This window comes from Herpailurus yagouaroundi, unplaced genomic scaffold (assembly GCF_014898765.1).
Source record: "Herpailurus yagouaroundi ecotype Mexico unplaced genomic scaffold, PumYag 164, whole genome shotgun sequence".
Classification (NCBI taxonomy): domain Eukaryota; kingdom Metazoa; phylum Chordata; class Mammalia; order Carnivora; family Felidae; genus Herpailurus; species Herpailurus yagouaroundi.
In genome coordinates, this window is record NW_024412405.1 from 35421729 (window position 1) to 35446455 (window position 24727).

Sequence of the window (24727 nt, forward strand, 5' to 3'; positions counted from 1 at the left end):
AGATAGTGTTAGCGTGGCCACAGACATTTGGGCAAATCCGTCTAAGGCAGTGGTTCTTAAAGGCGAGGGGAGTGAGAGTGATTTTGCTCCCCAGAGGATGTGGGGCCATGTCTGGAGAACTTTTTGGTTGTCACGACTGCACATACATTATCGGAATCTACAGAGTAAATGCTGTTAAACAGCCTACAATGCATAGGATGGGCCCCCACAACAAAGAACTACCTAGTCCAAAATGTCAGTGTAGCCATGGTTGAGAAACTCTGGGCTAAGGAGAGCTTGAGTGGAGAATATGTTCAGTTTCGATTTGGTGGGTACACATCCCTCCTTGTGTAGAAAGAATGCCTGTACCTATGAATGCCTTGTGTAGAAAGTTAAATCCACTGTAGCTATGGACCCTGTGTAGTGACACCCAGGGACCAGACCAAAGGTTATTTTGCCCTATAAAAGTGGAAATGAGTCCTAAGATGTTCTTTTGGTAGGGGCCTAGGGCAGACTGCCCCAAGATGGACCACTTTGGCATAACAATTATTTCAAGTTAAAAGTAATCAAAATGCAGCAGATGCAAGAAAGCTCTCTGCCTCCCCCTCAACTGCCTAAGTTTACATTGGAAAGGAGAGACTGTACCAGGAAGAGAGCGATTAGCAGAGACCCCTACCCCCCCTTATCCCCTTCGGCTTTGGCAAAAGCTTTAGACCCCACAAAATCACTCTGGGATGTATAGTTTGTGTTTCAAAAGGATTTATCTTCGTGAAAAAACCCTGCCAATGTGTGTGCGTGCATTTGTGTGTGTGTGTGTGTGTGTGTGTGTGTGTGTGTGTGTGTGTGTAAAATATATGTAACTAATCTTTCCTTTTTCCTCTTTCCTTTCCTTTTCTTCTTTTCTTGTCTTTTGTTTTCATTTCGTTTTGTTTCGTTTCATCAACTTCACCCAGACCTGATCCTCATCAACCCTGAGACTCTTACAGTAGCCTCAGGCTGGCGTTCCTGACCCAGAATACATGCCCTCACACACCGTCCATCCTGCAACAACCTCAGTCCACTGAAGGTTCATGAAATGCTGCTGTAAGCACACTACACAACCACGAACAAAGAGAACGGCCCTGGACAGGGTGCTCCCTTGACAGCCTGCGCATCCCTCTCTCCTGGCCTTATTGCTGGGCCTGGTAACTGTCTTCGCCTCTAGTCTGTGGAGTCCTGGAATGACACGAGATCTTCATCTTAATAAAAAAAAATTTTTTTTTAATGTTTTATTTATTTTTGAGACAGAGAGAGACAGAGCGTGAACAGGGGAGGGGCAGAGAGAGAGGCAGACACAGAATCTGAAACAGGCTCCAGGCTCTGAGCTGTCAGCACAGAGCCGGACGCGGGGCTTGAACTCAGGAACCGTGAGATCATGACCTGAGCCGAAGTCGGATGCTTAACCGACTGAGGCACCCAGGCGCCCTGAGATCTTCATCTTAAAGTGACTACAGCCGCGCCTGACTCAGATCTCGGGAACAGTTTGGTGTGTCTACTTCACATCTATTTCGTTGACACGGAAAATCATAAATGCACATTATACTTGAGCCATCACAGCTTGCTATCCAGAGCCCTACACCTTTGCAACTGCTCTCTGAAGAGCCTGCTGCAGTTTGCAGTTCAGCCTCTTCCAGGTAACAGTGGCTCGAGCCTGGTATCAGGTCAAAGAGAATGGAAACACAGAGCCTCCTGCCGACTGGCCGTCAGGGACAATTGTTTCTTGGTCACCAACAGGACAGCCTCGGAGCAGTCCTGCCCTCCTTGCTAATGACAACCCCACCGCTGCCCCGCGGGCAACAGCTGTCTGCAAGCTGGCTGTTGCCCTGGCTCTGCCCTGGTCGGGAAGTGCGGGGCCACGCCTGGAGGAGACCAGGTCCCCTGCGGGCGCAGGAGCGGCGTGGGGGAAAGGCCCGGGAATTCAAGGTCGCGCGGAGAGAAGAAGCGGAAGTGACTAAGAAGGAATAAGGAAAAAGACTTTTCAAATAAGGTTGGGAAAGGACCTGTGTCAGTGCACCAATTACACATAAAAGGAAAGCTGTTAACATATAATTCTTCTTCAGAATTAAAAGGCTGGATTCCCCAGAGGTAATATCTACACACACACACACACACACACACACACACACACACACACAGTTCTCTTCGTTGCTGGGGGCCACATTTGAGCAAACAGCTATAACGTGAAAGAGCAATCAGTATATTCATGAATTCCTATATTTACCTTTAAATTCCAAAAGCTGTTTATTTGTTTTGCTAATAGATTTGGGCCGTGATGATAGGCTATTGAGAGGCATTAAAAGGTGCCCAGATTTTACAAGTTTGTTTAAATTTCACAAGTCTGGAGTGTTAGTTGAGGAAATTCAAGCAGCCAGTGGTTTCAAATGCTAACACTTCCAATAAAGGCCCGAGGCTTTATTTAGATTAACCAATTAGCAATTATAATTCAATGGTAAACAGAAAGTGAGTTCATTAATTTGTTAATTGTGCTGCTGAACTACAGACATTAGCTTTTCAAACATACTTTTAAGAGATACGTTATTTTAAACGTTCGGAAATTGTCAAAGATCTGTGTGAAAAGGCAAGTCCAAGATGTTTTCACAAAGAGCCAGCTCTTGACCTTGCCAGCAAAATCCTCTTTTTAGCGATACATTTATTCATAAAATTGATTGCCTTAACATCTTCTTGAGTTTCTGAAACTTACAGCAATGTGCATTTATTATCCAGGATCAATGAGACTGATAAAAAATTGCAATAACTGAAGAGAATATAATACTCTCTTTGAACTTTATTGTTGCTTTCCTTGACCCTCTTTCAATTTGACATTTTAACAACTTGGAGAAATATAGATTATAGAGGCTTGGCCGAAACAGCAAATGTTTTCTCAACTAATCCCCTAAGAATTAAACCATTTAATTTTAGTGAACAGAAAAAGTGATAAATTACTTGGGATAATACCTCAAAGGTATAAACCCTGTGCAGATGGGTTGCAAAATGATTGTGAGAGAGTAAATCTGAACTGCAAATATGCAAGATTATTCAGGCACTGACCTTCCTTATAGGTTAGGAAAGCCATGTATGCCTAAATGTCTATTTCAAACTTTAGTTGGAGGCAGTGAAATCAATTCACGTCAAAGCAGGATGAAATCTGATTTTAAAAATCGAATTATTTCAGTGATTTGGCCAAAGGTCACTAGTTAGATACGTTGAATAGCTATGTTAAATATTATTCATCTCATGATAGGAAACAACCTTAATCTCTGTTTATTATGTATGAACTACTGTAGCCAAGGACCAAAGGTATAAAAATCCCAAGGCCAAAAGCATGTCTAGTGAACAGGCATAATAAGCTATTTCTTTAATAGACTTGATAGCCAAATACAATAAAACTCGAATTTCCATCTGCACTCAGCTCTCAGGATCAGCAGGGAAATTCTGTGGATGGGCACAGGTGTCCAGTGTTTTGTAATCCTTGACAAAATGTGCAACATGCATTACTGCTTTTAGTAAATTCACTCCAAAGCCCAAGCTTACATCATCATATTGCAATATATACATTTTTTAAGAAGGGAGAGAGAGAGAGAGAGATGCACCTAATTTCATTTGTGCTCAGGGGCTGAGTTTGGGGCCAGGCTTCGAGGCCCCACTCATGTGGGAAGAGCTGTATCACAAGCACACAGGTCTCCCTGTATGCCCTTTATCAGTTCTCTCATCCCCAGGCCACGCCAGCCTGTACCATTTGTTGTTTCTTTAAAAGGCTATTCTTATGGAATATAAAATATAATTCACTTAAAGCTAATTATCTACATAACCAAAATCATTTTGTAACTCTCTCCATTTTAGAAAACACTGAGAAGTCTGACTATAGGTTAAACAATCGCAGAATGTGACACTAAGCTACAAACTCTCTTTTTTATCTCCCTCATAGTACACAGTCTGATCAGTGTTTGAATTCGTTAAGCTGCTCTGCTTTCATTTTCCTATAATTAAGTTGTAAAATAATTACCATGATCATTAAGCGTCCATATAAGACTTTATACGTTCAAAGTGTTTCACAATCATTTATTTTACAAAGTATATCATTCTGTAAATCAAGCTTTATCATGTCCTATGTTAGTCTGACAACCATGTTCTACATGATCAGATTAACAGGTGATGTATCAATTTCAGAGGCAAAGGTTACTCTTTATTCAAGATGCATATCCATTATTTATTTGTGTCCTTTGACCTTTGTGCAGCCTAAACATGTTGTTTTTATTCTATCAGGAGTCAGAAGGATCCTAGAGAAGACCAAGAGAGGTGCCTTTTCAAAGTGCCATGGAGAGAGCTGGTGGAGCCCCACGAATAGGTCTGAGACATGTCACCATTCAGGGCACTCAAGCATCAGTATTTGCCACCCTGGCTCTTCTGTGTTAGAAACTGGCCAGTTGTTATAAAACCATGAAATAAACCCAAGTACTGGACAAGTATCTACAGGGGAGGTGCTGATGTTTCCATGTGACAGAGATTGTATATATGGAAATGTCAGAACCTCTCCTTTATTGGTTCAAAGGTATATCTCACTAATCCTTCCTGTAGGAAAGAGGGGTGCAGATCCAGGAATCTATTCTTGTCTCATCGTGTCTCCTACCTAGGGAGTCTTCTCAGCCACTGCTGCCACATGGGTCTCTAAACATTCTCCCTCCTAGGACTGACATCTCTTGTCCAAGGGATCCCCCAAAGAGAATAAAGGCAGATCTGGATAGCACAGAAAAAACAAAAATGAAAGATGGGGAGGGACAGACAGATAGACAGTTGGTAATTGCTCAAATCTGTGGATCCAGCCATTGAAAAGCCACAGATTCCCTTTCTACTATGCCTAATCTGAGTTTGAGTGCTGACAATTTAGAACCTTATTACTGGATGAGGCTGGATATAATCCAAATGCCAACAGTGGCAACCATGAACTTTGTGTTTTTGCTTTATCTGTATTTCCTTGTTCTTTCTTTTCTTTTCTTTTCTTTTTTTTTACAATGACTATCTTTTATTTGTGTGATAAAAACAAGTAATACATAAAAGTGATTGAGTACAGCTGGGGCAATTAGAGAAATAGGTGATTCGATGGAATACCCTGAGCTAGATAGATTCTACCATAACACTTCTTGAATTTGATTCTAGCAGCTGTGCTCTTCCCTGCCTTATCTATAGACAGCAGGTTCCTGGGGCAGTGGCCAGGTTCTATTCAATGTCACAAGTCCAGAACCCAGCACCATACCTAACACAAGTTACTACGAATTATGGTTTTGTTGACCCTATGACTTGAAGCCACTCAAGATACTTATAATCTAATTGGAAAGACAAGAAACATGGAGAAGGGTATATATGCCTTTTAAGGCAACACAGCGTCTTTGCCCAAATTTGGCCATTTTAGTGCTTGCAAAAAACGACAGAGTAAAGGAGAAAATCTGGTGAGGAGAACTATCCCCACTGCTTTCCAGTGCTACGTCTAGAGCAGTGCCATCCAACAGAAATATAATTCGAGCCACGTATTTATGTTTAAATATTCTAGTAGCCATGTTAAGAAAACTAAAAAGCAATAGGTGAAATTAAGTATGTTTGGTGGTATATTTTATTTGATCCAATATATCCAAAATATTATCATTTCATCATATAATCAATGAAACATATCATTGAGCTACTTTACATTCTTTCTTTATATTAAGACTTTGAAATTATGGTTTGTATTTTACATTCACAGGCCATCTCAATTCAGACAAGCCCCATTTCAAGTGCTCAATAGCCACACGGAGCTAATGACACAATACTGGAGAGCAGAGGTCAACACAATTAATTCACAGAATATGCGTATTGAATAACCTGTCATTCAATGACCCAAATGACTGCCCCAAGTAGCATATTGAAATCTGGAGGCCTACTTCTAAAAAACCTGCTACCTTTTCTCTGCTGGAGACCTGGAGCTAAAGGGTAATCAGTGAGATGCAGATTCTATCCCCAGAGGCAACAACCCAGAGTGAGGGCTCAATACAAGTTAGTTCAGTGTTGAGCCACTACTCTCCCCTTTCCCAAAGAACTTGGTCTCATCAAACCACCAACAGTTCTCCACACCTTACTATAATTTTCAAAAGGAAATTCCAAGAAATAGAAGCAAACAAGGAACCTCTGGAACCCAAGTGAAATGAGAAATCAAAAATAGGAAGATGCATTTTCAACGGTCCTTGAACACCTTATTTCAAGACTGCTTGAAAATTAGGAGGCAAAGTTCCTTTCAAATAGAGTAACATGATTTCACTGTCAAATGGAAGAATGCAGTTCTCTTCTCAGAAATCCCTTCATTCTCACTTAGCACCACAGGTTGGAAGCAAGAAAGGGGAAGAGCTTTCCTGGCCATCATACATGATCGCTGTCATGCAGGGCTGCATCCAAGCCCAATCGGAGAGGTCTTAGATGCCTTCGAAAAAATCTTCATGCCAACATTGGAGTCCCCACTTGGAAGATTTCTGGGAAACCGTATATCCAAAAACAACCATTCACATCATTAACAGCCTCCATACCTTCTAGGCCAGGTGAGGGAGGCAGCCCACCATCCCTGCATGCACTGCCACCACAGAAGGCAGATACAGACCTGCTGTGACCTCAGAGAAGAGCTGGACCTTGTTCAGGTGAGTAATCCCAAGCCCACATCTCTCTTTCAGGTAAGAGGAGACATTCATAAAGGGACAAGAGACAGATGTCTTACCATTCATTTATCACCCTTGGGTGGTTGACCAAGAGGTGGAAAAAGAGAGAGAATGAAGGAGAGAGAAGAAGCTGTTGTTTCCCATCACAGAATCAGAGCTCTAAGCTCTGGAAAGAATCTTGAGAGCTCAGCTGCTCTCTCCCTCTGGCCACATGCAAGACCATATTTAAATCATTTCAAATTGATGAGACCATGTTATTTTTTTAAGACCTCTAGAGAAGCAGATAACATTCCCTCAGCAAAGTATTCCCTGACTCAACAACTCTCATGAAAGCAGTCTTTAACTTGACGTGACTGAAATCCTACCACTGCTCTTTCCAGCCCTTCTGTGCCTTTAACACACAGTCACTGGGTTCCCAGCAGGTAGGAGGCCGGCACTAAGGGGATCCAAAGGCGAAAGAGGCAGGCTCTGGGCTCCCCACACTTGCAGTTCAGTAGGGAAGATAAGCCTTGTATATAAATAACTGCAATCCAAGGTAGAAAGTGCTAAGTGCAATAAGATAATGCTCTGGGACAGATCTGAGGACGGAACTCTTTGTCCCTGGGAAGAATGGAGAACAGCTGGCCTCCATCCTCCTTGTTTGTCCTGGGTAATCTCTCCCTTCCTCACTTTTTATTTGCTCTTCTACATCATTTCTTAAGGCTGTCAATATTTTGAGACATATGGAAGACACTGTATGAGGTGGGAATATACCCTATCTGATAGTAGAATGTTCTGTTGGGGACGTTCTGGCCAACTGCCCAGGCAGCCATCCCACCTGTTCCAGAACTTTCCTTTCTCTCTCTTGCCAATTATGTGTCCCACCTGCTGTATTAAAACTGAGATCAGAGATCAAAACAAGTACTAAACAGTGTATTTTTGAGCTCATTTAATGTTAAATCAACATCCCTCTCCTCTCCCACTGTCATGTGTCTTTTCTGACCTCATAGGAGTGCCATAGAGGGTCATTTCTCACATAGGACACCAATGTTCTTACATTGTCTTGTGTGCTTGTCTTGCCTCCCTGGTGGGTTACAGCCCTTGAAAGCAGAGTTTAATTGTTCCTTATCCTTTTTTGGTTTTCTTGCCGCCAAACTATGTGGCTCTTAATGAAAAAAAAAAAAAAACTTTTGTCACAAGAAATCATGAGTAAAGGCTCTAAGAAATGAAATGACTTATTCAAACCCACACAATTACTAGTGATGGAATGGGGATTTGAACTCAGCTTTTCCATATCCTTTCTTCTTTCCATTGTGTTGTTTCCTATGTGCCCATCGAATCTCCTTGACAACACTGTGAGTGAGCTCCTAGGGCGCAGAGACTATGTCTGATTTAGCACAGAAAGTAAGAAATATAATTCTTGTTGAGTAGTTGCTTTGAGTGTTCTGGTATAGATTCCTGGAGACGAGTCTTTATATTATTTTATTTACCACACTGTGTCCTTTCCCCTTTGGTTGAGTGTGGGAGTAGGCGTGCGTGTGCACATGCATATGTGTGTGCTTTAACCTACATGGAGAACAAGATCAGATGTGGAAGGTGCTGGGGAGAAAAACAGAAAGATGAATACAAATACCTGTTCCATGTACAAACCTAGAGCTCCTGGATTTCTAAACACATGAATGTTACTTTCTACTTCTCTCGAAATAATATAGTAGAGAACTAGGGTTTAGCTGTTTCCACAAAAAAGCAAAACAAACAAAACCAGCACCGATGATGGCAAGTGTTAGCATACCAACCAGTGGAGGAGAAGCCCACCAGGTCTGCTTTCCCTTCAGACCCTGACCTAGACCCTCTAGATCAGAATAGGCTGACAGACCGGGACAGGCCACAAAAACCAATGGAACAAATTCAAGACCTGTTTCAGTTTTGGACCCAGTGTCAAAGTTCTTGAGGAATAGAGAAGATTTGACATCATTTATGGTTTGTAATTCTGGGTATAGAGAGAAGGGCTGGCCAAGGCAGAAGAAGTTGACTTAGGTGCTTTTGATGCCCAGGGAAGACATAGAATGAATGGAAGGCTGGTTCCACCTAAAAAAACAGCTCAAAGAAAGCAAAAGATATCCCATAAAAGAGTAGTAACTAATAGACTTGATAAAAATGACTAGGTCTAAACAACTGTTGTTAATGAAACAGTGAGACTTAACACATTTGTTTGAAAAGACGAGGGGGCTTCTTGAAATTGAAAGTGCTTGATATATAATAATAATCTGGAACTAAAACTTCAGGTTATTTCCACAATTTCTGGGAATTGCAGAGGTGTGTTAAATTTCTCATTTAGCCCAAGGATAATCCAGACATTTTCATTCTTAATGATGAAAAAGAACTAGGTTGATATATATGTATACACACATGGTTCCCCCCACCCCCCCAGCCCCCCCACCCCCCTGTCCCCCCCTTTAGGTTTACCCTAGCCATGAAAAGCAGAATAGAATGTATAACTTTGAATTACTAGAGAGGAATGAAAGGAACAAAGTTTAATGCAACAATGGGGTAAAGCATGTTCAATTTTCACTTTCACTTATATTCACTTGTATTAAATTTGACAACAATGTAGCTTTCATAATTTTCTCATGAGATTTTTTTTTCTCATTCTTAAAGATTTTTTTTAATGTCTGTTTTTATTTTTGAGAGAGAGAGATAGAGCGTGAGCTGGGGAGGGACAGAGAAAGGGAGACACAGAATAGGAAGCAAGCTCCAGGCTCTGAGCTTTCAGTACAAAGCCCGAGGCAGGGCTCAAACTCACAGACTGCGAGATCATGACCTGAGCCCAAGTTGGAAGCTTAACCAACTGAGCCACCCAGGCGCCCCTCATGAGATTTTTTTGATATAAGATAAAGTAGAACATTAAAAATATTTTTAAATAAGATGAGACAAGACTTTTAAAATAATGACAATACCAAAAGGTTTGCTCCAAAGAAGGTATGGTTTTCTCTGCTTTCAATTCACATAATTTGGGGGTGCCTGGGTGGTTCAGTTGGTTGAGCTTCTGACTTTCGATTTTGGCTCAGGTCATGATCTCACAGTTCGTGGGATCAAATCCCATTCTGTTAGCACAGAGCCTACTTGGGATTCTCTCTCTCCCTCGCTCTCTGCCCCTTCCTTGCTCACATGCATGTATGTGTGTGTGCCTGTGTGTGGGTGTGCACGCTCTCTCTCTCCATATAAACTTAAAATCAATCGATCAATTCATGTAATTTGGAAGGAGGGACAAGGGATGTGCTGCCAGGGAAGACTGACAGCAAATGCCAGAGTTCTTTACAGGGAAAAAAAAAATGTCTTGTTTGCGAATAGACCTAGCTGAAACGTTAGCTGTAAGCTGAGATCCTGAAGAGATGCCCCGGTGAAAGGCACGACTTTACCAAGATAATTAAACTCTCAAGTAAGAAAGAACAAGATTTGAGGGGATGGCGCTGCGGCCAGAGGAAAGATGGGGAATAAAGACAGGGGGATCACAAACCAGGCAGCTGCTAAAACAGGTAGAGAATAAAAAGTTCCCAAGGACCAAGGAGTTTTGAGCACTGCAATATTACATATTTAACTTTAATGGTGCTATTATTTAAACTTCTTTTAGTTGATTAAACAACTCAATTGCCATGAACTTCAGTGAATGTCTGCTATACACACAGCCTCGGAATGTGAGAAGAAGGACCTGGGCAGTGTCCTTTGTGGGGCGGAGAATGTGTAGTAGCAACAGCATGGTTAGCCATGGACCAAGCCAATCAGCAGAAGTAGGAGTCCAGGGCTAGGAGAGGCCACGAGAAATGGAAGTGTCCTGTCCCCTATTGCCTAAGACATTCAGAAGCACTGAGGCTCTCACCACACATGGGACAAGGGATTTAAGCCAAATCTCAAAGGACTGGTTGACCTGGAGTGACATTTTGGAATACAGAATGTATTTTTGATATGCCCAAATTCGAAAGACCCCCAAGAACAAACCACCAGAGTCCAGAGTCAAAGCCAAGCGGCAAGGGTCGTTTATTGCAGGTTCGAACCCGGACCTCCGCGCACTCCTTACCGGTGATGCTAAGAGGTCCCCAGCGAGGATCTTACAGCTTCTTTTATAGACAGGCACAAACAAGTTAGGGATTTTTCGCCGTTACAGAGCTGTTATTGGTTGACATTTAAATTTGAACACTCAGCAGAACTTGATTGGTTCCCGCCTTTAGGTCAAACCACTCGGCAGAACCTGATTGGTTCCCACCTTCAGGTCAGACCACAACCGGGCACGCCCTGGCTGGTTCCGGGAATGGTGGGGGGGGTGGGGGTGGGGTCTTTTCTTTGCAGTTGTGGGTACACCTGGTAATTTTTCTCTTAGTCTCTCATTTTCTCTCATCAGGAAAACTGGAGGTCAAAGCTTAGGAGTCTAAAATTTGGACTTTAGAGATTTTCTGTAACAACAGCACATTTAATATTACCATATGAAACATAATGATCCAAAAGACATTTTAAGTGAAAAAGGGAAACTATAAGAAATGGTTGTAAGAGTTTACATGACAAGTTTGTGAAGAAAAGTGAAGAATTATAGATTTCTAGATAACTGTAAAGCACAAAGTCTTCAATCCAGAAAAATAAAAAGATATTAGTGCTAAAAGGTTAAAGTTATGATATGGAATAAAAGCCTTACTAATTAATTAATAAATATAATCTTCTGTTGGAAATGATTTTAAAACAAGTATTTTAAATCCAAAATACAGTTGAGAGCAACTTAAAGGTTAGATGAAAAGAAAACAGAAAGCCGCAAAAGGTTTAGACCTAATAATACAGGGGTTCCTTTCCATATTTCCTGGTAAAGGAAATGAATGAGTCAAAAGAGGAGGAATTTCTGGTTGGTGAGAGATCAAAGATGAATGTGATTTAACCAGTCAAAAGAGAAAAACAAACAATGAGAAAGATTGCATACAGGTTCTGAAATCAGAGCAGATCTTCTAAAAAGCCTTGAGCCACCATGTGATGAAGAGAAAACAGAAAAGGAAGAATACTATAGTAAGAATCCTTCCTGATGATTCAGGTCATGACTAGAAACCACTTCAAGATTCCAGCTCTTACTAAGCAAAGGGCCCTCTGGAATGGCTAAAGGGAGAAATTCTCCCACCTCCACAAACCAAAAAATCCAGAAGACTCCTCCTACTCCACCAGTATGTGATAGGCCAAACTCTCCTCATGGGCAAAGGTTTGACATGATTCCTGTTCACACAGGAGCCTTAGAAGCCTGGAGAGAAAGTTCCTTTTCTTTCTGTCACTTCATAGTGTGGCCACCTATGTTCATCCTGCTTATAATACCACCGAATACCTGCTTTATATGCATCAAAATTGTCAGGAAATGTGTTCAACCCATCCTTATCTCTTCCTCACTGCACCAGGGTCAGTATAGAATATACTTGACACACCCAGTAAATACTAAGAGATAGCTTTTTACAGGTTCAGAATATTTTTAATTATCATTTCTTCTTACTAAAGATGCGAAAAACCAGTCAAAAATGCTTGTTTACTCTGGGTCATGCTTAGAGATTTCCACTCATCCCTTCGCCTTTCTGAGCCCTGATTCCTCATCTTATGGAAAGGAAATTTGACCGGTGACCTCCAGTGTCACCTCCCACCTTCAACATTCTGGGACTGCCTCATCTTAAGTATGCAATGGTATTTGCCCCAAGACATATTTCATCAGCTCTCTATTTCCAGTCAGAAGCAAGAGAGGAGGAGGAATGAGGTCTGGATGCACAGTACACCAGAGAAATTGCACCTTGAAGATCAGGGTCTGGTGTAGTCCTGCATTTAGGCTTCTCTGTTTCTTCCCTCTTGTTTTGTTCTTCTCTCTGAACTGGCATTTTCTACATCTGATTCTCTCCCAGTCCTGTTCCTTCCTGTCCTTTGATTTGTACCTTCAATAGAGGCCAAGGAAAGTTTGTTCGAAGAGAAAGGAAAGATTTCCTTAGAAATGGCTGTCTTCTGGGCATTCCAGCCCATTCCAATGATCTACCTGGAAAAGCACCACTTCTGCGCTTGACCAAACCCCCTTCCCCATTTAACTGTTGGTGTGCATGAGCATTTGCAAAGGTCTATTATTAAAAGTGCTGGAAACTTTTCAAAAATCTTTCCTCCTCCCCTGCTCTGGGCAAATAGCCTGTGTCACTTGCTGTGGGACAGGGAAAAGGGAGGATAGCTTAAAACTCAAGCCAGCCTACTATTATTATTATTTCCAGTAGCAGGGCACTGACTTCCACCCTACTTAGAGAAAAGGCAAAGTTTCACTTAATGAAATGCTCATGTTATCTGTAAAGCTCAGTATTCATGTTCATTACTGTCTTCCCTCATCAAAGCATCTATTAGAGGCCCATTTGTGCTTAATCAAGAGTTAGACACTCAAAATTAACTAGAAATATTCTAAGTTAGCTTTGTGAATCACACATTCATGAGGTCTGAGGCCTGAAAATGACAGAACTGTAGGTGATAATGTAAGTGATACTGGTTTTTAAACTATTCAAGTCAAAATTGTACAGTGCCACCCTACTGAGATGCAATGAATTCTTCCTCAGAGGCTATGAATGGATCCCAATGGACACCTATTAGCCTTTTAAAATAGAAGACTGAACTGAAATGGAGATAGGAACATTGCTAATTACATAGGTATCTTTTGCAAGGTGAGGTCTTTGGATTTGGGCCAACCGATGCTGATTTCTGCTGTTCCATCTCTACTAAAAAGGCTGTAAAAGGCAGACCTCCATTACACCTCATAAATTGACTTTAGGTTGATACTTGGGAACATTTTATCATTTATCTCAGGCATTGGTATGCATTTGGTGTTTTTGTTTTGTAAGCACTCAATAAAATGATATATAAAGACACAGGAATGTCAGCACAACAGATAAGTTTGTTTCTAGAATATATCAGATATTCTACAAATATGATCATTTCCTTTTAAAATGGAACACCATAATTGCCTCTAAAGAAAGCTCAAGCCAGATGTCCTTTTTTTAATGTCAGTCTGCTGTGCAATATCACCCTATCTAGTGAAACTTGAGAGAATTTCAAGGTTTGCTGTGACAGAAAAACAAAGAACCAAATCTACTCTGAGAACTCTAGAGCCTTCTTCCCAAAACGAATCGAACCATATTGTATGCTTAATTATTTCTATTGTACCTTTACACTAAAGAACTATAAGAGGGTTTTGTTTTGTTTCTGCCAGCTTACATTAGGCTTTTGATGTATGGTCTTCTGTTCCCTTTAATAAAATCATGCTACTCCATTTAAGGAATATTTGCCATGAAATAAGTGTTTCATCGTGTTTTTGTTTCCTAAAATCTTAAGGGTCTGCTCCACGATTCCCATCATTCATACCCTTGGAATAAATTACTACAATCAGACCACATACGAAGAAACGTTAGCTCCTGATTACAAAAGGAATCAGTCCAAGAGGTAAAGTATTAATCAACGAGACTTCTTAACAATCCCATTTTCCGTGTAGGCATGCATCCTTCTGTCAGGCCATGTTAAAACAACATTGGCATCAGTCATTTGCTCGGTTACTGTTTTGGTTTCTGCTGAAATCCAGGGTCCCCCATGGTTAATGCGAATGGCTAAGCTTACACCCATCTCCAGTGTCCCCTTGATAGCTTTATCTGGCTATTATAATTTGTCATTGTCAAGCCATTAGGCCTTTGGCTTTGGTCTTATTTTTCCTGCAGGTGTCAAAAATGCAAAACCACAATTTATAAAACACGACATGATAGAATCCCGTTTGCACTGGTTTTGAAATGCCAGAAGGTAACTTTATTTAAAATGTCACAACCTTCTTTCCAAACCAGTTGTCTGAGTTCCAGGGTGGTCTGAAGAGTTGATTCAAAAAATAAATGCCACCACAGCAACTTATAATTCCTAAGGCCAAACATCCAGATGTGTCAATAATCTGTATGAATTAGAAACAGATGTAAGCCCTTGTTGAAAAAAAATTATAATAGAATTATTTCCTTTTGCCTCCTTATGCTTTCACACACTTGAATTTATTCCTTCCACATTTTTTTTTGAGTTGGCTCAGTTGGTTCTAATTTAAAAACAAAAATCATTTCTATTTTTCACACGGGGGTGTAGCTACATGTGAAGTTCTCTAGAAAAAGAAAAGAACAGTCCATTTTGTGCCTTGTTTCATGCCCAGTGGAGCTAATCCAAGCACAGAGGCTCTCTGGAGTCAGTGGGTGATCCACAATCCAGCCGAATGTTCTGGGATATATTCTAGATTACTACTGCCATGTGTAGTAATCGCCACCATGAAACCCACTCTTTGTTTCCATGAGGTCATCCCAGTTATAAGACAAAATAAACATTTCAAATATGATAGAACCTACATTACCAACTACTTTGACTTATCTTCATTTGATGTATTGTAACATTGTTGTTAGAGTTAAGAAAAGGTTTTTTGTTGTTTTAACCTTTTTTTTTAGAAATGAACTTGCTATTTAGGTCCCAGTGTGTGTGTGTGTGTGTGTGTGTGTGTGTGTGTGTGTGTGTCTGGGTTGGGGTGAGGGACATGTGTACCTCTAGAAATTTTGTGAGAAGAGATAAATGACTATTTGGCAGACAGAGGATTGCAAGATAGATATCAGTGGTTTGTGATCTTTAGAATATAAATACCAAACCAACTGCAAAACTGTTTATGACACCATTGACATCAATTAGAAAAGTTCTAGTGACTACAGAGTTCTATTCTGGATCCCCTGGGGCCATTCCATCTCCTTCAAATGGGATCCAAGGAGGCAGATTCAGCTACTTACAAGCTCTGAGAAAAATAACTTTACACAAAATGAGCCAGTTCCACATTCACCTCCTCAAACACCATTCAAAATAATAATAATAACAGTAACCTTCTTTCAGGAAGTACAGTCCTATAAAATTTTGTGATCTGTCAGTAACAATATTCAATTCTTCAGTGATCTCCAAATTTTCTGTAATTGTTGGCCCCAATTACTCAGCCCTACCTGGATGTAGTGAAATGTAGTATATTTCCAGGGCTAAACTGTATTAACAAAAAGGCAACATTTGTACTTCAGCTTCTGAAAAATTTGACCTTAACTAAAATAATAAAATAAGCATGGGAGCACCTGGGTGGCTCAGTTGGTTAAGCGTCCAACTCTTGATTTCAGCTCAGGTCATGATCTCACAGTTCTTGAGATCCAGCGCTGGGTTGGACTTTGAGCTGACAATGCGAAACCCGCTTGGGATTCTCTCTCTCCCTCTCTCTCTCTCTGCCCCTCCCCCACTCAAGCATATGTGTGTGCAAGCACATGCTCTTCTCTCAAAATAAATAAATAAACTTTAAAAAATACATTAATTAAATAAGCACGGTTTGCCTTCATTGCTGTTAATCGATTGCTCCCCCACCCACTCCATTATGGCAATGACTACCAGATTCTACCCAATGATGTTCTCCTCCGTTTCCTTATTAGCAAAAGGACTAGGAGGGAAGCAGCGGGGAGGGAAGCAGGTGTTTGGGTCAGAAAGCTACCTTCCTTAGGCCCTTTGAAGATAGGCATGTTAGTAAGTAGGGCTTCAGGAAGAGCTCTTTAAAGGGAACTGTCTCAACTAGCAGAGCTCCCTTGCCCAGTCTCTCCCTCCGCTTTTTCTACCTGAGTCATGGATGTGATGGCTGGAGCTCTAACAACCATTATATAAGCCTGAGAATGAGAACAGAGATCCTAGCCTCTAATGACATCAAGGAGCTGCCATATAACAGATCAGCTTGTTTACTTCTGGACTTGTCACTAAATGAGTTAAACATAAACCTTACTCTTGTGGAGGACGCCATTTCACAGTCCCTATTAGCAGCTGCAGAATGTAATATCTGATACGCTCTCTGAAAAGTTTCTGCCCTAAGCTTTGCCTGGGTTCCACCTACCCAGGCACCCACCAGAGAGTCAGTCTATCACCCGCTTCTGCCTTTCAGAGCATTATTATATTATTATATTTTCCCTCCAAGTCTCCAATCTTGTCTTTGCCAAACGTTTCGCTAGTGAAGAAATTGTTTTTATCCTCTCAGAGATCACTTTGGTGCTTTCACTATTTTGTATTTATCTTGGAATGTATTTATAAGCCACCTCCTTTTCAAAAGATTTACATAAGGCAGTTTATCACCTAGCTGATCTGATTACTTAATATGGGTTGTTGGGCAGATAGAGAGGTCATGGTAGAAAATAAATAAAAAGTAAAAACACAGAGATGGTTGTACTATGCCAATGATAGCCAAAGGGATATAAATAGAATTCTTTCCTACCCAAGTACCCTTCTTTAAACAAATACACAATGTTTTAGATTTAAACACACACACACACACACACACACACACACACACATTTGGTGAGGATGGTTCAACTGGAGTGGGATTAAATAACCACAACCAATTAAAGAAACCATCCATTTTTCAGAAGCCAAAGCACAGCAAGTCAAAAGAAGTTTAGAATCCTTCTCCAAAACATGGCTTTCTCCTCTTGAAAACCCATCCCTTGCCAAAGTGGCTTCTTCATTTGCTCTGTTTATTGTCATTACACTATCAACAAGTTGGACGAAAGGCACTTACAAACACGTGCAATTGTTTGGGTTAAGCTGCAGCTGCTGGAGGGCTGTTCACACTGACCCCATCTGGAAGGTTGGCTCCCGAAGCAGCCCTCTTTCCAGGACTAGTCTACTGTCTTCTTTTCAAAGGAAAATCGTGCCTATCTGTACCTGATTCTGCTGAGGACCCAGACAACTACTTTTCTGCAACTCTCCTCCTCAGAGCTATTCTCTGTTTACCCTCTTGACTTGGTTAAGGCTTGGTTAAGGCTTGAGGAGTGGGCTCCAAATCTTTCTTTTAGCGTTCCCTTGCAATTCTGTAAACTGAGTCTCTGTATTTAACAACCTATCCATTCACCCTTCTGCTTCCCCCATTGGGAGCTGATAATCCTGGGAGGGTAGGGTGGAAGAGAAGAAAGAAAAAAAAAATTGTGCCTGCAAAACAAATTTGCTACTACTGAGTCAGAAGGATTGCATCCAAAAAGTGACTCACTGCACCAAGTGACATTGTCTTCCTAATAAGTAAAGGCAAGTAGCCAAATACACACCTGCCCACAGGTAAGGAAATTTAATTGTTCCCAGGATTGCAGATACCGTGAGCTTAACATGCAAATCCACAGCCTTGATTTTGCACACTTGCCTGGCAATCATCTCAAGGAGATTTCCATCCCACTCCACCTCTTGGCTGTCATTTCACCAAACATGTGAGGAAACAGCAATATGCTCAGGGAAGTTAGAAGCTGATGGGTCAAGAAAATCAACTGCTCCACTGCCTCCTTTCTGAAAACTTCCAATTTTTCTTTGGACAATTCTGATATGCAACTCTGTTGATGTTACATCTTTAATTTCTCTTGTAGGACATTTGCCTAAAATAGGTGTACTCTGATGTTCCAAGAAGTGTTAATGTATCAAAAGAGGAATTGGTTGTAATTATTAATATTATTTCCATTTTAATTTAAATTATTTTATCACAAATTTATGAATTGACGCGATGCCCGGGTGGTTCAGTAGGTTAGACGAATGCCCGACTCTTGATTTCGGCTTAGGATATGATCTTGCAGTCATGGGATCAAGCCCTATGTTGGGCTTTGCACTGGGCATGGAGCCTGTTGGGATTCTCTCTCCCTCTCTCTCTGCCCCTTCTGCCCCTAAAAAAAATCTATGAATCTTGTACTGTAAACACCATCCCCACTTTGCCATATGACAGATGTTTTTACTAATGGTGCTAAAAACTCAACCTCCATGCCAGATCACTCTTTTTCAAATCCATATGTATGAAGCAGTGATATAGCTCAGTGATTAAATGAAGTTTCTGGGATCAGACTCCTTAGGGTCAAATCCCAGTTCCTCTACGATCTAAATATATTATTTTGCATAAATTACTTAATCTCTCTGCCTGGTTTCTTCATCCATAAAATGGGGATAATACCATATTTTTACCAATTCTAGGAAGGACATTTAACATCTTTGATATCACGATGTGTTTTATAATTGATGGCACCTTAGATTGGATTAAATAAACTAGCAATAGCTGCTTGGGTGGTTGTGAGGATTATATCAGTTAAAATATACAATTTACAACAATATTTGGCATCTACTGGGCTTTCAATAAATGCCAGCCAATACTATTGTATTAAGGGATAGATCTTTTTCAATTTTTAGGCATCTCAAACTCATGTTTCCTTCAAACATGCTCATTTTCCGTATTTCTTAATTGTTTAATGCCAGTAACACAAGCCAGAAATACGGAAATCATCACCAATTCTTTCTTCTCCTTAACCCTCTGCAGCCAATCACTTAACAAGTTCTCTTAATTTTACAGTGTGAATTCAATATCCTTCAGCTTTCCTCTTCTTGCCAGGCCCACTGGCCACTCCAGTCTGGAACATGGCAGCCTCTAATTAAAACTTTGCCTTTTTGGGGGGTTTGTTTTCTTAATCTGTTTATTTTGACAGACAGAGAGCATGAGTGGGGGAGGGGCAGAGAGACAGGGAGAGAATGAGGATCCCAAGCAGGCTCCCCAATGTCAGCACGGAACCCATCGTGGGGCTCGAACCCACCAACCGTGAGATCATAACCTGAGCCAAAATCAAGAGTTGGAAGCTTAACTGACTGAGCCACCTTGTAGAATCATCTTTCTAACATGAAAGTCTGATCCTAGCCCTCCCTGTTTCTAATTATTCAGTGGCTCCCCACCACCTACAGAATGAAACCCCAACTCCTTGATGTGGTACCAAAGTCCTGAGTTCTGAGAGGGGCCTGCAGAGCTTGATCATCCTCCTTTCTGCCCCAATCCCTCCCTCATCCTAAACTCTGCCTTTACAGGACACTTACCACTCCCTGAACCCTTTGGCTGATTAATTTCTCAGGGTTCTTCCCTCTGCCTTGGGCAATCATTCTCCTTTGATCTACTTATCCCTATCCTTCACATGCAGAAAGCTGTGAAGATCTCTCTCCCTTTTCCTCCTCCTCTTAGACAAACTGGCCCTTCTTGGTGGTCCCATACAACCTTGTTTCCATTTTTACTCTATTTCTCTAATTCTTAACCTATTTATCTCTCCCTAGTTGACACTGAATGTTTTAAAATAATATTTCGTTATCCCTAATACCTGGCTTTTTCCTGTCACATAGTGAATAATCAATATGATTGGGGTTTTTTGTTTGTTTTAATGTTTATTTTTATTTTTGAGAGAGAGAGAGAGCATGAGCAGGGGAGGGGCAGAGTGAGGGAGACACAGAATCCAAAGCAGGCTCCAGGCTCAGAGCGATAGTCAATATGATTGTTAAATGAAGAAAGGACTAAATATGACAACATGCATGGCAATGTATATGACAATGTTTTGAGGAAAATATATTGAAGAAAATCATGAGAAAGGATAATATCGAGAAAAAATCCAATTACAAAATAAAATATCCAATTACATCTTTCTCATTAGCTGCAAAGATCAGCTCTTTCTTCTTCCATTATGCTTTCTTTTGTTTCCCTTTCTTATAAGGGGCTCCAGTAAAGAATGGATGTTCTAATGCCCTCAGGCCAGGAGACTGATGCCCCTTTTCAAAATATTGGCAACAATATCCTGTTTGGGTACCTGATAAATGGATATTATTCTTATTCCAATTGCAAGACAACATCCTTTAATGTACTGCTCTGTTTTTGTTGAAAAGGTGACAAACTATCGAAATGTGGTTAGGAATAAAAATTGCATATGTGGCAATAATAAAATAATGGAAAATGTGGACAAATGGCAAACTTCAAGTGCATTCTCTGAGTCTGCACTTAAATGATGGGTACTTCCTGTGAAAGGCACATTGCAGAAGCATTTTCACAGACCTTCAACACATTGCCAACCCCACCCTGACCCCCACATGCACTCCCCAGGCAAATCCTGTGTCAATATGACAAAAACAGGGTACCAGAAAAGTTCTTTTATTAGCTACACTTAAGGATTCTTTTGTGGCATTGAACAAACACTGGGGGCAATGCATATTTGGCATCTTTTTACCCACAGCTCACCATGATGCATTTCAGTTAAAAAGTTGGCCCAAGGGGCGCCTGGGTGGCTCAGTTGGTTAAGCATCTGACTCTTGATTTTGGCTCAAGTCATGATCTCATGGTCATGGGATCTAGCCCCAAGACAGGCTCTGTGCTGGCCATGGAGACTGCTTAAGATTCTCTCTCTACCTCTCCTTCTGCTGCTCCTCTACTTGTGCTCATGTGAGCATGTGCACACGCTCTCTCATAAATACATAAATGAATAAATGAATATATATATATATATATATATATATATACATATATATATATATACACACACATAAAAAGTTGGTCCAAAAGTGTAACGCCAACACATTGGAACAAAGTCTTCTCAATTCATAATGGCCAAAGGTCATTAGAGAAAGTGCCAAAACGTTCAAATTATTGACACTTTCCTTGCACAAGCCAAGAACCCATATGCAGCAGTAAAATGACAGAAAATCATATCTAGCCATAAAAGCAGCAAATACATAATATACCCTGCTTGGTTTAGAGGGGAAAAGAAGATTATATCCTGCCTACTGCATCTTATCAGACCTTCATTGTGTGTATATATTCTTTTAGTTGATAGCAGGGCAATGAGTGGTAGGGGACAGAAGTGGTGTCACATTGGTTCTTAGGAACAGAAAGGTGGATATTTAAATCTACCTAGTAACTAACTGAAGTGTAATGATATTCTACTGCAGTAGCCTGTGATTACTTTTCAAACTGTGTGTCTTATCTCAGGGTCCTGCACCAGAGGGAGATAATTAAATGAGAGCCTCACTATGGTATCATCCTCCAGGTCCAGCCTCAGAACTGCTTTCTCAGCAAGGCAATACTGTTACCAAGTCCCTCTGGCAGTTTAGAACTAAGAATCCCCACCCCTTGGAAGGAATCCAAGACAGAACCTTGTCCTATCAAATTCCATTGCAGTAAGTTGTGCCATACTTTATTATACTTTAACTTGTACTAATTACATTACAAAAGCAAGATTCCATTTATACTCAATGCAGTGTTCATCAGATGGAGAAGAAAAAATTGCCTAAAAAAAATGTTGGACCAGATTCTTACAACCACTAAATACATCCCCTCCTAGAACATTACTAGGACTCACCAATGTTTCCCATTCTGTTCCTATCTCTGAACATATGACTCCCACTCAGTGAAATTGAACATGACCATTTGACTTGTTTTGGCCAATAGACTGTGAAGTGGAGGTGATATACATCACTTCTGATCAGAAGCCTCCAGAGTCAGGATGAGATTCTCTGTGCTCTTTTCCACAGCCTTAGTGATCGTGAACACAAATACTGAGATGCAGGTACCCTGAGATCAAAGGGCCTGCAAGGTTGGGCCACCATCTAGTGAGTCACCTGAACCAAAGTGGACTTGGTGTGACAAAAAAATTTTCTATTGTTTGTCACCATAGCATAACTTAACCTATGTGGATGACACAGTAACTTTAGACCTTGGGGAGCAAGGTAGCTTCTATACTAGTCATCAAGAAAATGCTAATGCTTTCAAGATTATATAACTCCCAGACAGAAGTTTATATTCTGTTTCATCAAACAAAAATCAGAATCTAGTGTTTCCATTAAAATTGAGTTGTGAGATGAAACTGGATCTCTTTTTTACACCATACACAAAAATAAATTCAAAATGGATGGAAGACATAAATGTGAGACAGGAAACAATCAAAAGCCTAGAGGAGAACACAGGCAGTAACCACTTTGACATCAGCTGTAGCAACTTCTTACTAAATATGTCTCCGGAGGCAAGGGAAACAAAAGCAAAAATAAACTACTAGGACTTCATCAAAATAAAAAGCTTCTGCACAGGGAAGGAAACAATCAATGAAACTAAAAGGCAGACTATGGAATAGAAAATATTTGCAAATGACATATCTGATAAAGGCCTAGTATCCAAAGTCTATAGAGAACTTATGAAACTGAACACCCATAAGACAAATAATCCATTTAAAAAATGGACAGAAGACATGAATAAATGTAGTATTGGGTATTTACCCAAAAGAACAAAAATACTGATTCAAAGGGATACATGCACCCCAATGTTTATAGCAGCATTATCAACAATAGCCAAACTATGGAAAGAACCCAAAAGTCCATTGACTGATGAATAGATAAAAAAGATGTAGTATAGGGGGCCTGGGTGGCCCAGTTGGTTAAGCGTCTGACTCTTGGTTTCCTCTCAGATCATGATCTCATGGTTCCATGAGTTCGAGCCCCTCATCAGGCTCCATGCTAATAGTGCGGAGCCTGCTTGGGATTCTCTGTATCCCTTTCTCTCTGCCCCTCCCCCACTCACACTGTCTCTGTCTCTCTCAAAATAAATAAATAAACTTTAAAAATTACCACTAAAAAAACCCATGTGTTATATATATATATATATATATATATATATATATATATATACACACACACACACACATATACACACACAATGGAATATTACTCAGCCTTAAAAGAATGAAATCTTACCATTTGCAATGACATGGATGGAGCTGGAGACTATTATGCTAAGTGAACTAAGTCAGTTAGAGAAAGACAAATACCATATGATTTCACTCATATGTGGGATTTAAGAAACAAAACGATGAACATATGGGGGGAAAGGAGAGAGGGGCAAACCAGGAAGCAGACTCTTCACTACATAGAACAAACTGATGGTTACTAGAAGGGAGGTGGGCAGGGATGTGCTAAATGCGTGAAGGGTATTAAGGGGGGCACTTTATGTGATGATCACTGGGTGTTGTATGTCAGTGATGAATCACTAAGTTCTATACCTAAAACTAGTGTTACACTGTATGTTAACTAACTGGAATTTAAATTAAAAAGTTGAAGAGAAAAAAAAAATAATGAGTTGCAAGAATACAGTGAAATCTTTTGCCATAGTTCATAATTTTCTCTCTAATTAGTTAACTACATGTTATTATAAGAAAATCAAGCCTTTGCGTAGTGTGATTGCAATTATGAAGGGAGTTTAAGGTTATAGTTAATTTAAGTCACAGAACTTCCTCAACAATATCAATTTGGCCTCTGAATTATAAAAGTCAAAACTGTAAGAATTTATGCAAAAGTGCATTGGGCTAATTGCTTAACAAATTGTTTAATATGCATCATAATATTCCAAGAATATAGAGAAAATATTTTCCATTACAAATATGAAAAGTGGATTATCTTAGTATTCCCCATGCCTCTATGGCCTTAGATAAAATTAAGACATCTAAAAATAGTTGTAATAAATATTGAAATTTTAGTCTGGGTAAATTTTTTTTTCAGAAAATTCTTCCTTATTTTTGATAATTCTGAAAATAAGCAGATGATGAGGAAGTCCATCTTTTGTGGAATCCAAAGTCTACACAAATAGGATTTTGTGGAGATTCATACAAATAGTATTTACTGAGCATTTTCTATGTGTTCAATGTGCTTGCTCCAGAGATAAGTTTGCTCCTCAAACTTATAATCTAGCAACATCTGCTCCAGGGAACGTATTCTTCTATTTTCTCTCCAAGTTTTGAGTTGTGAACATAACATTGCCATTCTTAATACCAATATAGTAGATCTTAATTTATCTGGAAAGCTCAGTTATCTGGATCACAGCTGAGAATCAGAAAGACAATAATGGTAGTCTTTGAGAATTCAAACATTTCACACATTAAAAAAAAAAAAACTAACTAAATGTTACAGAGTAGATATTCTGTGCTATTTACTTTGCTAACTACTTTATACCAAATACCTCATTTATCATAAAACCTCATGATGGGATACTAGTATTTTTTCCCTGTTTATAAGTGAGGAGATTGAAGTTCAAAGAAGATCAGAATTACACTCATCTAGGGTATTACAGCTGATGGAGCTGGGGTTTGAATCCAGACCTGCCTAACTCCAGAGCTCAACACCTTTTTTTTTTTTTTTTTTTT

General features: G+C 40.2%; 1 protein-coding gene across 1 annotated transcript in view; it reads left to right on the forward strand.

The window, feature by feature from the left end:
* Positions 1-246: 246 nt before the first annotated feature.
* The window catches only part of LOC121037901 (40S ribosomal protein S4-like), a 111098-nt gene continuing 86617 nt past the window's right edge, over positions 247-24727 (forward strand). Inside the window, 3 exon segments of the mRNA XM_040487419.1 lie at positions 247-307; positions 1753-1965; positions 6574-6674. Coding sequence (XP_040343353.1) covers positions 247-307; positions 1753-1965; positions 6574-6674 — 375 coding nt within the window.